Consider the following 16409-nt stretch of genomic DNA (forward strand, 5'->3'; position numbering starts at 1 on the left):
TAAATAGAAACAAGCCCAAAATACACCAGGGACCATTATTGAGGAACGACAGACACTGGGCTCCGCCACAGTGATCTACATGCAAGTATTTACCAAATTAAGCTTTTAATAGCCTATGTATCACCAGGTAAAGAGTTTTATAGATATATTGCACCAGATGAGGTTTATTGATGAGGAATACAAATTATTTTTTTTAAAAACTATTGTCAACTATCGACATAGATTTTTGCCTAGAACCGATAGTTCCAAAGCAACTATTGGCACTGATTAATAGGAAAAACCGGTCTACCTCTATACCATCCTTGCCTTAAATTCGCTGTTACTGAGAGAAACACTCTAGCTTACTGAAGTCTTACCTGCTCTGTTGCAATGAAACTGTGGTTTGTGACCATACAGAATAAGAAAAACTAACACGGTTTACATAATTCAAATGCAGCTTTGGCTTTGTACATCACTTCATTTTTTTTTTTTTTTTGCATATATTTTGTACTTTAGTTTGTGGAACCTTTTGCCATGGTTAATTGAATTGCAAACATCCGGGCAAAGATAATAAAAGGTAGTTTGGGAGGAAATCCTGTTGGGAGTCATTTCTTTGCTCTGCGATGATAACAGAGCTGCATCTTTATCCAAGAGAGTGTGAAGCTAGGACACTTAAGTCATGTATTAGACTTCACATAACTGTTTCTAACTACATTTCATGATTCTTTCAAAAATGAACATTTCGACAGACATTTTGATGGCAAATCTCAATAAACACATATAACCCCCCCCATTAGGTAAAACCATCCAGAGAAAAAACAAGTTCTGTAAAATCCTCTACAATCATGCCTTGCATAAAAAAACTGTGTAAATTCAGTATGCCCAATTGAGTTCAGTTTGTCAGTGTTGAGATGAGTGGTGACTCCTCGTGTCCTGCACATACCACTCTGGTATGAAAGTGTACTGAGAGTCTCTGTGGACTGTGTAGGTCACATCTCTGTGAGGATCCCATCTAAACAGGTACACCAACCTGAAAAACACCATGTTACATCAGAACTTTCTTATGTGGAACACAAAAGGAGATGCTAGATACAGTGTTAGCCTCAGTCAACATTCATTTCATTTCTGGGTGAACTATCACTTCACTTTAAGACATTTTCAAGTCACTTGAAAACCTCTTACCTTGGGTCATCTTCTTGGACAACTGATTTGACGAAGGACAAGAAATCATTGCAGAAATTCATGCAGACTGTTGGCTTCCAGCAGTTATACTCATTCTAGAGAATGAAGAGAAATGAAAACATATTATATTGTTATTAGAATAGTGCATTGTTAGCTTAGCAACATATAAACGCTAAATCTACTGAAATCAGTTTTTGAGTCACGTCTAGTAGTGATGGCAGAAACAAAGCTTTCTGAAACTTCGAGTCAACTGAACCAATTGCTTCAGAAAATTATTCATTGTTTCGAAGCACACACTGAGGACATCTGCTGGTCAGAGGCTTATAAATACAATGAGAAGACTCGAGTCAAAAGCAGCTACAATGCCACAGTGCATTGGAAATTATTTACTGCCCTGTATTTGTAATATATTTTTCATTGTTGTCTACAATATTCTGGAATAAACAGATCTGAATATTTGGAGAATATGTAGACCTCCATATATTAGCTGGCCTCTTTATGATTACGTTTTTTACTTTGTTTTGTATAAACAAACAAATTTTACAAATATTTATGTTTTGACAAATCGTGCAATAAACATTTGAAAATGAAACGTTATGGTAATAAGTCAGCATGGGGACTCGAACTCACATATCTTGGCGCTTAAGGCCCAAACACACTCTACGCAAGTACGCGAACGCAGACACACCTTGCTACGCATGCTTGATTTCACACGTTGTTGCGTTGTGAAATGTGTCAGCGCTCAATTCATAACACAACACAAGTATGCACTGCATTCTCAGCGCTGCTACAAGGGGTGCTAGAGCAGATTTTCTTCTTTCAATCAACAACTGTCATGGTGGACTCAGGCAGCAATTTGAGTTTAATCTTTTTGAAAAATATGTATGACTTTTTATCCTCAGTCCATTCAAACGAACTTGTTTTCCCCACTCCTCAACTATCGACTCATCTACCACATCCGGGCTACATCCGAAAGCGTAGGCAGCTGACTTCCTGCCTAATTAGTTAATGGCTTAACTGACAGCTGTTTTGAATGAATGGAACTCTTAAGGAAACTGGTCTCTGAACAGTTTGAAAAGCACCTAATTTTCATCCTGCCTCCATATACAGTCTACGAAGGCAGCATTTTCCTGGTTTCAGCCTAAAAAATCTATTGCCCTCTTGTGGTCTGAGGTTTGTAACCGCCAGAGCAACGCAAGAGCGCACGTAATGTATGTACAACAGGACCACGCGTTGGCCATGCTTGGCCAAGTGCTCGCGTCTGCGTTTGTGTACTTGCGTGAAGTATGTTTCATCCTTTAAGGTTAATTGGCGAGTGTATTAACCACTAGACTATGCAGCATTTCTACCACTGAGTAGTTGGGTGTACTAAATAAAAAAAGAAAAGACAGTGAAGGCGTGTTATGTGCAATAGTCGAAATTCCAGATTCACTTTTTCTAAAACAAATAAATCTCTTTAAATATCACAAAATATCAATGTCTCTCTCAAATTACATTCTCATAAACAACATTTTAAACAACAGGGAAATTAAAATTAGCAACTTTTTTTTTATCAGTTACAGCCTGCATTTAATACAGATTCAGTGTTTCACTGAAGGAACAACGCCCCTAGTGTAACTATGAAAACATTTCGAAACAGCATGGCGTAAAAAAGCATCATTTGCTGAAATCACGTGACTTGGCCAGTTTGATATGTGCTCCGAAGCATTGGTTAGAAACAAATGATTTGTAAAGGTTTCAAAGCTTCATGAAGCAGTGTTTCGAAAGTACCTATCACTAGAGAGTAGTACTACTTGTGGTAACAGACTTGCTTCCTATGAATAGTGTTAAAAATTAGTCACTTATTTGGTAGTCTCACGTAGTCAGACCTTTGACTGAATGGCTAAAAGTTCTTGGCCATATTGCAGCTTAATCAATCAGATATACTCCATAATAAAAGGACAAAATGGAAGAAAAAAAAAAGATTAAATAATATTAAGACAATAACAGAACAATTTTTATTTTATTTTATCAAATAAACATCTATCAGCCACAATGCAGAACACACACATGCACAAACACACACACTTCAAGGTCAGATCAAAGTCTTGGTCTGACCTCACTGTGAGAAAGTTTACGGTGTGGGAACTAAACACCATGGTCAGGTTTGACTGTAAGCATATCATGGCATCATTGCAAAAGCTCACTTCAACAGTTTAAAAAAAATGCTACAATTTTACAAATAATTGACATATAATGTCTAAATATACATCCAATGCATAACTTGTGACAATGTCTAGAAATTAAGTTTATGATGACATTGGCTTATAGAGATCAGCAAGTACATGGAGCACTGAAGCCATCTACTGGCTATACTTGTCATTTCATGCAATTGTTATTTTTAGATTTCATCAGAAACCCCCAATGCACGCCATATTTTAATGTTTTGACAATCTTTCAATTTATTAAAATGGTTTTTATTGAAGAGAAGATAACATAAAATGTTTTTACTTCAGTGAAGATAGCATTATTTCTTTCTTAAAAAAACAATTGGGGTTCCACATTTGACCCAAACAGATGGAAACAGGTTTCTCTATTGATAAGTGCACAAGGGTTAAATGAAAATGGTTTAGTGTGGATGTGGCTTAAGTACAGTACAGAGAATAAAATAAAAAAGTTCTGCATGTGGATATCCCCTGTACTTACCCCAAACAAAACTCAGAATATCTTTAAAAGATCTCGTCACTAACCTGGCAAACTGTGGCAAATCCATTGATAATTTCATCATTAAAAGCGCTCATTGTTTCAACCTTGTAAACAAAACTTTGTTTCCAGATGGACTGATTAAAAACCATGCGTGGCTTTACTATTTGAAGTCTTGACTAAGCAACCAATCAGCAAATCGCTTACTAGATGAAGCAAGTGTTTTCCAATTTTGTGTGTAATATGCATCAGAAAATGAACTCCATCTGTGGGCGTGCCATCTGAGGCTGAGGGTGCTTTCAGCACTGCACCCGAGTTCATTTGACGGCAAAGTTCAAATCGTTTGGACGATGTGAACAGTGTTTTCCGAACTCAGGTGCACACCAGCCAACCGCACCAGAGTCTGCTTGAAAAGCTGGTACTGGGTACGGTTCTAATGAACTCTGGTATGGTTCATTGCTGATATGAACGCAATTGTACTAAACCGCAGAAGTGAACCGCTGTTGATGGCGTATAATTTGTGCCTTTGCATGCTCCCTATCGCAGTTATTATGGTATAATGCATTTCTCATTCCTGCTTGATTCCAAATAAATCGCCTTCAAAGAACAACTCACATTTTTCACATCATTGCACATTCAATGCATCCGCAGCAGACAAAAGCAAGTGTCCTTCTGTGCATGTATAGGTTTGGTCAATACTTGACGTCTTCTTGAGTTGTTACCTAGTTAAAGTAGTAAACTGCTGCTGCTTGTACTCACGTTGTGATGATGCAATCAAACCCAAATAATATGATGTGAACAGAGACCAACGGGGACAGGGGGAGGAAACAAACCCAGATTCGGACCAATCAATCGAACCAAGTGTAAAAGTACCCCAAGACTAATAATGAGGTTACATTTAAGTTAGGGTGTGACTGAGGAAGAACAGAGCTCATTTTTCAGATTAATATTTTAGATTACTAGATTGTAACTGAATGTTTAAGCTGTGGTCATTTATAACATACCTTGATCAGTTGTGATATTTTCGAGGTTTGGAATGCCTCAACAGACACCACTATCCCATCATGGTCTCGAAACCCAGCGACAATCTGCGGCACCCCAGGAAGAAATGACTGTGCCCACCATTTCAGCAGCTTGTATCTAGAAGAGGAACATGTTTTGAAAGGAGAATCCCAAAAAGCTGCTGTTTTTTAGTAAATTCTCTAAATAAGACTTGTGTAAAAACATGTGTGCAGTGCTATTTGTTGATTCATCAGCCAGTGGCAAAAATCCTTTCTGCACCCAGAAGTGGGCTTTGACCTCAGTATTAAAGCAATATTTCAGGGGGCCTGGGTAGCTCAGTGGTAAAATACGCTGGCTACCACCCCTGGAGTTTGCTAGCTCACTAGTCTGAATCCCAGGGTGTGCTGAGTGACTGAGTGTGCCAAGTCTCCTAAGCAACCAAATTGGCCCGGTTGCTAGGGAGGGTAGAATCACATGGGATAACCTCCTCGTGGTTGCTATAATGTGGTTCGTTTTTGGTGGGGCGCATGGTGAGTTGAGCATGGTTGCCGCGGTGGATGGCGTGAAGTCTCCATATGCGCTATGTCTCCGTGACAACGTGCTCAACAAGCCATGTGATAAGATGCGCAGGTTGACGATCTCGGACGCGGAGGCAACTGGGATTCATCCTCCTCCACCCGGACTGAGGCGAATCACTAGTTCACCAAAAAATTAAAATGACTGCAAATGACTGGTGATTTGCATGAAACCCATCAAGAAAATGTCCTGGTCATATTTAATCCCAATTATCACTGTACACTATAACAGTGGGGAAACCCCCCATTGTACAATTATCTTTTTTTATATTTTCTTTATTTAAAGGCAGTACCAAGGAAGCACTACTATGATATAAATACTTCACAAATTAAATAATATGGCCATAAACATATGCTTCATTTTCTATATGCAAAATAAAATTTATTTTTGTTTCTTTTGATTTTGGAGTAAAATAGGACCAGGGCAGTTTCTTGACAGGTTTCGTGAGAATCACCCAACTGTTTTTCTGTGGAACACAAAAGGAGAAGTTTAGCATAACAGTGCCTTTTCTATATAATGAAAGTGAATGGGGTTGAGGGATGTTGTGCTCCAAAAGGGAACAAAAAAGCACCATAAACCTAGTCCACATGATTTGAGTACTATATTCCAACATAGTCTATCGCCTGCTATAGTCTTCTGAAGCCATATGATAGAAAATTTAAGTTATTCTCTGAAAAGCTTTACCCCCACTGTAGCTCTCAGATTTCGCTTGCGGTCACTACAATTAAACTTGTCACATGGCACGGGAACCAATGCCGTTTGCCTTTAAATCTGGTACAATAGTTTTGAATTGAGCACAAGATTCAGAAGAATACAGCACTGGACTACTTTTCTTCATCTTTTGCTTTTCCTGTATGTGACATTATGCATCGGGCTTATTGAGCCAGAAGTCAAACTCTCTTCTGTCCTGGGCCAGTCTCTACACCTCGCCGAGAGTCTTCCCTTGTCTCCTCGCGACCCCAGCGATGTACTCCTCCCACTCGATCCTGGGACGTCCCTGTGTCCACTTGCCTTCCGGTCTGGCTTGCCATATCTGCCTGGGCTTGCGGTCCTCCGTTATACAGGCAATGTGTCCCACCCAACTCAGTCTTTGTTGCTCGATGACGATGCTGATGGGCTCCTGCTTCAGCTTCTCCCTGATGGCTGTGTTGTGGACACAGTCTCTCCTGGTCTTCCCCACAACTTTTCAAAGATATCTCATCTCGGCAGCTGTGACTTTGTTCTCTAGCCTCTTATGCATGGTCTAGCTTTCCACTCCATAGATGAGTGTTGGTAAGTAGACGGTTTTTCAGACATGCATCTTGGTAATCTGGCTGATTTCTCATTTGCCTACTATGGTGTTGTTGATGCTGTAGTAGATCTGGCTGGCCTTGCAGATCCTGTTGTTGATCTCTGCGTCCAACTTGCCGTCTAATTTGAAGATTGTTCCAAGCTATTCGAACTGGTCGACTTGTTCGATTGGTTTGTTCTCCCACATGATGTTGAGGGCTGCTGGCTCTCCTTTAGTGAACTGCATCACCTTTGTCTTCTTCACGTTGATGGTCATGCCGCGGTCCTTGAATGCATGTGTTCACTCTTCTAGGGCCTGCTGCAGCTCCTCTTAATTTTCCACCACTAGAACAATGTTGTCCACGTACACCAGAGTTTGCAGGTACACCGGTCTCATCCTCCAGTTACCAACTTTCAGTCTCCGTGTTCTCTGCCGGCATTGTTTGATCACCTGGTTCATGAAGACCGTGAAGATAAGTGGGCTCAAGCTGTCCCCCTACTTCATGCCTCTGCCCACCCCAAACTCTTGAGAACACCCGCCGGCTATCCTCACTACCCCTCTCACTCATGCGTAGAGACTCCCGATGCATTGCTTCAGGCTCTGTGAGACTCCCTTGGCATCTAGCGCTGCCCAGAGTTATTCCCTCTGCACTGAATCGAAGGCGGCTTGCAGATCGACGAACGCAGCATAGACGTCCTTCCCTCGACTGAGTCTCTTGTCGATTATGTTTTGCAGAGCAAAGATGTAGTCCTGTGTCTGTCTGCTGGGTCTGAAAGCACTCTGCTCCTCTTCCAGTTTCTCCTCCACCTCCCGTCTCAGTCTCTTCTCGAGCAATTTGGAGTAGTCTTCACGACAATGCTTGAGAGACAGATGGCTCTGTAATTAGAACAGTCCAGGGTACTTCCCTTCTTGTGAATCGGCACAATAATGTTCTTCTCCCAGTTGTCTGGAATGCGTTGTGTCCACCAGGCTTGCCTGCAGAGGTCTAACACCCACTTGACAGCAGCGGTTTCTCCGTGTTTAATGAATTCCTGCGTGATTTTGTCCTAGCCGGCTGCTATGCCCAGTCACATGCCATCGATGGCTTCCTTGATCTCCCCCTTGAAGATGACTTCTTCATCCTCCTCTTCCTCCTGGACTACTTTTATGGTACTTTAATTGTACTTTTGGTCAATTTTTGAGCATGACAGTGCCAGTCTCCATATGTTTTCATTGTATGGAAAAGAGAATTCTGGACATTTTGCAATATATCTTCTTTTGTGTTTCATAGTAGAAAGAAAGTCGTACAAGTTTGGAAAGACATGATGACGTGTAAGTTGATAATGATGTCTGACATCACACTGATCGCATTTAACCCTCAGAGACCCAGCATAACAGAATTGCAACGTTAGTTTACAGCAATGAAACAGTACCTACTTTGCACGAAGAGGAAGAAAATGCATACTGAATGTCACTGTTTGCTAAATTCACACAACTGTCCCTTCTAAGAAAAATGTGGTTAAAAAAAAAGATTTTCCCAAAGACGATCACTGTTTTCTGAAGTCACATAAAATTCACCTCAAAACACACTAAAAAATCAAGATGTTTATAGTCAGTGGCTTCCTGAAAACATGTTTAAGGAGGGGAAAAGGGGTTAAAGTCACACCTGTGGAAGTTGCTGCGCTGTTTCGGGGTACAGATCTCTGCAGAGGTCTTGAGCTCTACATAACAAGCTGGAGCCGGAGGAGCGTCAGAATCTTTGATGCGGCAGTCCACCTCCCCAGAGAACAGCAGCTTGTGATCGGCCAAACGGGTCTGAACTACCGTACAGAATGCCTCATTTGTGTTCACGACTCCCCCTGGGTCTGGAGCGCCATCAACATCATCTGAAAACCAAATGGTCAATGGTCAATCAGGTGTACTATCACACAAGTAGTATAATGGTATAAAACACTAGAATGTCCAAAACCTGCACATGTGTACTGCTCAAACTTGTAACCCCAGTACATCATCTCCTCATGTCGTTCTGAGCGGTTTTCTCGGTTCACTCGTGCGGCTTCTGTCTCCACCTCACTGATGTAGATGGTGCCTCCAAACCTGGATGCGGCCAGCATCCATCCCTCTTGAGTCTCATATGGGGTGGTCAGCACCTTGGTTAAGTGTCCTCTCCATGTCACAAAGTCTACACCTAAAGGACTGCAAGCACACATGGGTAGTTCAATGGCTGTGCACATACAGTATATTAAAGTGGGATCACATGGAAAATGGGATTTTTCTTGCTATTTTCAAACCAAAATACAGTGGCCCCAAAAAGTATTTGGACACTTCAAATGTAAAAATGTCTGAATGTCAATTGGATTAGAAAACAACATTTCAAAGTGGGATTTATTTTAAATACAAAATCCAAAAGTACACTTTTCCAGAAAAATATTTGACAAAAAGCAGCTTAAGGTATATGTATATGATAAAACACTAGATATACTGTTCAAAATGAGACCATAAACACAATGGTGGAATGAGCTATTTAATGTAGTCAACCCAGAAAAAAAATATGTACAATGCAAAGAGCCAACCAGAGAAATTTGACAAAATATGAAATCCAATTTTAAGTACAGTAAAGTGTGTAAACCTTAAAATGGGTGCACTTTGAAATTATTGGTAAAGTATTTTGTTATTATAAGTCTGCACAGGGGTGGGAAGGCTAGTTACCTTACCCACAGGTCCTTGTGCAGGGGACACTCTAACTAACTACAAGCACTATACAAAAAAACAGCCTGGTTGTCCTCCGAGAGGTGGGATGGAAGATGGACCAATTAGGACGGACTCTACGGACACGACTGGAACGACCATGGATAATGAGCAAAGGATCCTTAGGAAATGCAGCTGCGGGCGGAAGAGAGTAACGATTTACAAGGGGCTGGATTCATCCAGCCCAGTTGAGCAACACAGCGCTACTGAATCCACTGTTGTGGAGGGTCACCAAGAAGACCAGTACCACCAGCAGGACAAGTCATGCCCACGAGGTGAGTAGCAAGAGGATACAATTGTTAACCCACAGACAAAAGAGCAAAGCAAGACAATGAAAAGGAACCAGGGAGAAGGAAACCAATTAGTTGGCCAAGATCTAATGATAACGAAGCCTGGAACAGATTAGAACAAGACCTGTGCTTCACCTTGGAGAATGCACTCAGCGGAAGGGTGGAGGCCAAGCTTAATATGTTTAGTGACATTGTTTATGCAGAATGTGTAGGTAGATTTGGGGAAGCGTGGTCCCAGGGTGACGAGTAGGAGAGAAAAGGAAATACTTCAGCTGGTGAAAGAGTGGAGGCAGCTTCGCAAGGTACGGAGAAGAGCAGATGAGCATGAGAAGGAGGGCTTGAAGGTATTGTGGGAATGCATAAGGGCTAGTATGTCGATTTTGAAGAGGGCAGAGTGAATTCGACAGCAGAGGAGGAGGAAGGAGCATGAGAAGATGAAATTCATCAAGGATCCTTATAATTTTGCCAGAAATCTTCTCAAAAGAGAAGAGGAGTGGAAAGCTGGTGATGCTGAAGCGAGATTTAGAAGAACACATGAAAGAACAACTAGGGGATCCCCATAAAGATAGCCAGCTAGGCTCACCCGGATATGTCCCTCAGCCAGTGGAGCTAGTAGTGGGATTTGATGTAGCTTCACACAAGCTGAGTGAGATCAGGCTAGTGGTAGAAAAAGCCAGGGCAACTTCAGCCCCGGGCCCGAACGGGATCACGTATAGTCTGCATAGTCTGGTGTTACCAATTTGCATTGTATCGTCGCCTTATATGGCCGCTAAAGATGTGTGAGGTTACTGCAGCGGCAGTGGCAAGGATGGACACCAAGGCCAGCAGTTACATCAGGAAGTGGCTGGGCTTGCCGCGTTGTCTTTCAGATGAAGCATTGTTTGGAAGAAATGCCTTACAACTACCAATAAAGTCCATTACCCTTGGTTTCAAGCAGGAGAAGACCAGACTGTTCTTAGAACTAAGGGAATCAACAGACCAGTCAATGAGGGCTTTTTAAGCCCAGGTCCGAACAGGCCGCTCCCGGAAGACAGAGGAGGTTGTAAACAGGGCAGTGTCAAGACTGAAGCAACAAGAGATCATTGGAAGAACCCAATCAGGAAGAGCAGGCCTTGGATGGGGAATGGCTCCCAAACTGTGGTCAGCAGTCTCTAAAAAACAGAAGAAAGCGATGGTAATGACAGAAGTAACTAAGATAGAAGAGGAAGGGTATATGATTCGAGCAGTCAGCCAGTAGCAGCAACGGCGCTGGACAGTATGGGAAGATGCATCTAATAGAGTTTTAGGATGGGCCGACCTGTGGAAGAAACCCCAGGCCAGGCTACTTTTTCTAATAAGATCCACCTATGACACACTTCCAAGCCCTAGAAATTTGTCTCTGTGGTATGGTAAAGAGGAGAGTTGTCCCCTCTGTGATGCCTCAAGAGCAAATCTGCAGCACATGTTGGGTGGGTGCAAGACCGCCTTGGCACAAGGACGGTAAAGGGGACAGCATGATCAGGTTCTGCAAAAACTGGCAGAGATCCTTGAGCTTTGTAGAATAAAGGCCAACAAAGCCCATCATGCTCCTCAGAGAAAGTACACTGAGTTTGTTAAAAAGGGAGGTGCCGCACAAAGCACGGCACGGAGGGAGGAAAGGTCAATCCTGGCACATGGAATTGATTGGTCAATGATGGTCAACCTTGACCAGCAGCTAAAATTTCCTTCTGAGACTGCCATCACCTCCTTGAAAGCGAACATGTGTTATGGTCGGCATAAATGATTGAACATGCTGTCCCATGGGAAGAGGGACCGGAGGCAGCCTATGCGAGGAAGAAGCTGAAATATGCTGATCTGGCTGCCGAGTGCAGGTAAAATGGATGGAGGGATGCCACTTACCCTGTGGAGGTCGAGGGTTTATTGGAACATCAATGCAGCACCTATTGAAAAACACTGGTGTCTTTGGATCAGTGTTGAAGAAGTCTCTGAAGGAAATGTAAGAGGAAGCAGAAAAAGGGAGCTTCTGGCTATGGTTAACAAGGATGAAAAGTGGGATGTGCAGAAGTGAGAAAGTAGGAACAGGGAACAATTGCTATTTGTGGTGAGGTAGCAAGTAGAAGAGAAAAAGGGTGGGGTGGAACTATTTCTGCTGACCCACTCGGTCCTTATCTCTGTTAGAAAAAAACACAAGCTATCAAACTCTCAAGCCTACCACCTGTCCAGTGCCTGTCCTCAAACCAATCCTCAAACAGATTAAGTAGGAGAGCGACATGAGAGGCGAGCTGCGAGACTGCATCAGCCACCCCTCCACAGCCTAGCTTGGCCTGGTTTTGGTCCCCCTCTCAATCCCTCTCCCTGAAGAGGCCTTGGATATAGGGTAGGTCTGCTCATGGGGAGGGGTGTATAGAACCCTGGTTGTAAGGTATGTCTTGACGGGAAAGGAGGAATGTCTTGATGGGAGAGCAAGAACGAGAGGCAATCAAGAGGATCCGGTGTCCAGCTGCGGGGGGTGGCAGGGAGACATCCCTGATCGCTGCCCCACCACCAGGAGATGTTCTTGGATTAATAGGGTGAAACATCTGTGATAGGTGGCTCCCAGCTGATGACCCCATAGCTGGACAACTGAAGGCACTGGTGGAGATGCGGCAGGCAGTAATGTCCAGCAGGTTTAGACATTTACCTGTGCATCTGAGTTATTAATAAGCCGTTCCCTTCGTTTTTTTATGTTTGCTCTGTATAATGTATCTGCATGGGTAAGGGAAGGGATTGTATTGTATTACTATAATGATGTAATGCATATAGAATTAATAAAGATAAATTAAACAAAAAATAGAAAAAACAAATACTGTATATGGACAGTTTCTGGTTGACAAACATTACTTTCACATGTCCATAGTTTATGTGCTGAACTACTATTGTGGTTACTCTGCTAGGACACCTGTGTGAACTTGAGGGGGAAATTAACCATGATTTTACTATAGCAATATTGCTGTAACCATAAATATAGGAACCACATTTTTATTTTATTTTTTATTTTTTGCAGAAACAATGGAGGTTTTGATTTCATTTACCATGGTTTTACTACAGTAATAGTCATATCATAACCACATGGTTTTAAATTTAGTAATATTGAAGTAACCAGGGTTAATATTGTGGTTACTATGGTTATACTACAAATACCAAGGTTAACTACGGTTACTGTGTTAAAACCTTAGTTAATTTTCATCAATAACCATGATCTTTTGGCCAACTACATAATCATGTTTTTTGTTGGCGGAAACTGTGGTTTTACTATAGCAATACTGTAGTAACCATAACTAAAATAACCATGTTTTTAGGTGAGAAGTATGGTTTTACTACAGTAATATTGTAGTAGCTTTGATTGAAGTCTGTTTCAAAAGTTTAGCCACAAGACATAATATGTGTGAACATGATTTTAGTGTGATAGTCACTTACTAACGTTTTCTGTGTAAAGTTATAGCATATTTTACTATTTTGTTGCCATTTCAACAAACCCTAAAACTCTAAAATGACTGTGAAAAAATGTCAATTTAAGATAACTTTACAGCTTAAATAATACATGTTTTTTTATTAGAAGAATTAATGTAAAGAATTTCTGCCTTTAAACCCTCCAAAAATTGGCCCCATTCACCATTGTAAGTGCTTTACTGTAAACTCGATATTTCCTTTTTTTTTAAAGAAAAAATTAATTATTGTGGTAATCAAAATTCTGCCACAAATTCTGTAGATTGATCTTACTTGTATTGAACCCGAAATATTCATGAAGTGGGCTTTTGATCTGCCACTCTAGGTATTCTTCAATGAAATGACGTATTTTTTATTTTTTTTTACATTTAGTTGAATAATTGTTATTTTTAAGATAATTTGCTTCACTACCCCTATAATGCATATGTGGGTCCTATTTAACCCATATGTGTTTCCTATGGTATTCAGTGCATTTAACACTGGTATTATTTTTGTAATACATTGATTGTTTTCAGTTTCCTTAAATATATGCTAAAAACTATGTTCACGTTTATATGTAGTATGCAAGTACAGAAATTTGTCATTCAGCTGATGCTTTAATCCAAAGTACTTGACATTACACTTGTTACAGGGACAGTCCTCATGGAGTAACCTGAGGTCAGATGACTAGTTCACAGCAAGGGCACAATGGTTATAACATCTGGACCACTTCTTAGTGTATATGAACCTGCAACTTCTCTTTTTTCACTCCAAACAAGAATTGTGTGCATAGAGTAAAAGAATTATAGTGTCATATGGATGGCAACACTGAGTACATGAGATTCATTTTTCAAGTTTATAACCGTTTTTATTTGAGTAAAATAAATAAATTCATCCTAGTCCCATTGTACTTATTTATGTGTTTATGTGGGTAGAGTTGTTGAGGCATTTCATATTATACCACCAAATGTGGATATTGTCTGTATTTCTGTTTTACAGGCTTTTTTTTCACTGTCACCCAAAACACCTACTCCATTTTTAATGTGTCTTAAACTCTTTTGTATTGAATACAAGAAATATAAACTATTTTAAAATTGTAATTACTAGTGAAATTACCATCAGAGTTTAATTTAATGAAGAAAAAAAGTTTAAAGGTGCACTCAGTAACTTTTTCTTCTTGTCATCTTAGACTTATAGTGACACCTAGTGGTGTGGATGCATCATCATTCAAAATCAATAGTTTTCAGTTTCAGGTGCCATTGTAGAAATTCACTATTCACAATCAGCCAAGATTAATTTAATCCAAGAGTGAAAGTGTCCAATAACAAGACGGTTACTGAGATTAAGAGAGTTGTATTCAGCTGGTCATGTGATTCCAAAATGGCAGCCCCCATGAGGGCGCCCCTGCCCCATGTAGAATAAAGCAGCTTTTATAAGGTTACTGATATGACTAGAGTCCTCATCTCATGTGAGTGCTCATGATTTTATACCTTTCAAAAGTACAGTTCATTTCTTTAGGAGTAAAACTTTTTTAATGGAGAAAAAATTACTGTGTGCACTTTTAACAAAGAATAAGCATCTAGATTTCACCCAAGTCTTTTTTGACCCACATTCGCATTAAAGTAGGGTGAAGTTACACATGGGTTGAAAGGTTACAGTAGTATTCTGGGTTCAATACAAGTTAAGCTCAATCGACAGCATTTGTGGCACATTGTTGATAACCACAAAACTAAATTTCGACTCGTTCCTCCTTTTCTTAAAAAAACAAAACAAACATCTGGGTTACAGTGAGGCACTTACAATGCAGCTTAACTTGTACTTACCTCGTAATATTATTTTAAAACCATAGTTGGGACAACTGTTTATTTACCAGCTGGACGATGATTGCGAGTCTCTGATTTGGATCTGGTCTCTGTTTTCCAGGATCCACTTCAGTATATGATCAAGCTTCTCTTTCACTCCGTCGTCCCTTTTAATGAAGCGGTTGGTGTATCCATCCCTTAAATTGAACTCCGGACTTTTTTTAGGCTGAACATAATATCTCAGCTGCCGCTGATCGTTGAAGAAGTTCCTCTTGGAGTCCAGAGAGAAGAAGCCCACCTCCACAGGCTGCTTGTACAAGGGGAAGTTCCTCTCATATCGCTGTCTGTGAGTGGACAGAGTCTGGTGTTGCTCACCAGAAGCTCTGTGTCGTTTCTGAGTGTTATAATCGCTGCTGGAGTCACTGGATCTTTTAGAAACGGACTCCTCCTGCTGCTGGTCTCTGTGGTCATGTTGATCCATGGCGTGTTACTGCGAGTGTACGAAGCGTTAAACCCTCTTGCTGATCACAGTACTGGTAAATGCTTATTATACGAATGAATTAAGGTCATACAAACAGAATAAGGCCTGTGTATTTGCTAATAACTGATTCTGGCGCAACAACATATCATCCTGCCCTCATTGGCTAACTTGCGTGTTTCCCTAGAAATTAAAAAAACGCAACGTGTGTTATTACGTTTAAGACCATCATGAAGAAAAATACTAGACTGGACATAATACATAATTAAACGTATTAATTTTCAGAGAGATATTAGCGCCCATGCATGTCAGCCACTGTAACGACATTTCAAAATAAAAGCCCCTCGATACGCTTCGCATAAAAGTCGAGTGTATTTTATTTACATCAAAATAAAAGTCCTTAACTCCGCATTGCACTCTTTATGACATCAGTATAGAAAGGGTTGATGAGCTATATTCCATTCTAAGCTTTATCCAAAAGTGTTACAAAATGCGTTTTTTTCCCCATAGTTTAAAAATTCAACATTTTGACATTACGGTTTCATTTAGATTTCTAAAGACTTGTCAGAAATTATGAGATTAGTCACTAAATTATGAAACTTATTACTGCATTCTACTGACAGCCATAGTTTCGCACCACTGTCACCTTTAGCTTGTTCACTGGGGGTTGAAACTATTCAATATTCTCTGAATAGTTGATTTGGGACAATATTTTTTGTGAAAAGCACTATAATTTTTTTTTCATTAAGGTTTATACAACTAACAAATAATCGAGATACATATGCAACTTAAAAGCAAATGTAGGCCTATATTAAAATATATTTAAAAATATATTACATAAGAAACCGTAATTCTTTAAATTAACTTGTCAAACATGATCATACAGTATCAATTGATTTTCAGAGATAAAAATATACACCGATTAGCCACAACATAAATGCCATCTCTTCCCCAGATAAATGACACACACGCACCTG

General features: G+C 40.5%; 1 protein-coding gene across 1 annotated transcript; it reads right to left on the reverse strand.

Moving 5' to 3' along the window:
• Positions 1 to 199: 199 nt before the first annotated feature.
• On the reverse strand, positions 200 to 15760 carry dxo (decapping exoribonuclease). Its single transcript, XM_051714444.1, has 6 exons — positions 15023 to 15760; positions 8640 to 8866; positions 8337 to 8556; positions 4848 to 4983; positions 1162 to 1256; positions 200 to 1009 (listed from the first exon to the last, which is right to left on the reverse strand). The coding sequence occupies exons 1-6, from the start codon at positions 15433 to 15435 to the stop codon at positions 880 to 882; spliced, it is 1221 nt and encodes a 406-aa protein (XP_051570404.1). The 5' UTR covers positions 15436 to 15760; the 3' UTR covers positions 200 to 879.
• Positions 15761 to 16409: the final 649 nt, after the last annotated feature.

The sequence above is a fragment of the Myxocyprinus asiaticus genome, chromosome 13 (assembly GCF_019703515.2).
Source record: "Myxocyprinus asiaticus isolate MX2 ecotype Aquarium Trade chromosome 13, UBuf_Myxa_2, whole genome shotgun sequence".
Taxonomy (NCBI): Eukaryota; Metazoa; Chordata; class Actinopteri; order Cypriniformes; family Catostomidae; genus Myxocyprinus; species Myxocyprinus asiaticus.

Bases quoted from the DNA above. Each gene is read 5' to 3' on its own strand.
- dxo (XM_051714444.1), bottom strand. From the start codon at position 15,435: ATGGATCAACATGACCACAGAGACCAGCAGCAGGAGGAGTCCGTTTCT. The intron at 8,867-15,022 runs GTAAATAAACAG...GTGTGCTTGCAG, and splicing joins TCGCAATCATCGTCCAGCTG to TCCTTTAGGTGTAGACTTTG. The intron at 1,257-4,847 runs GTATGTTATAAA...TTCATTCTCTAG, and splicing joins AAATATCACAACTGATCAAG to AATGAGTATAACTGCTGGAA.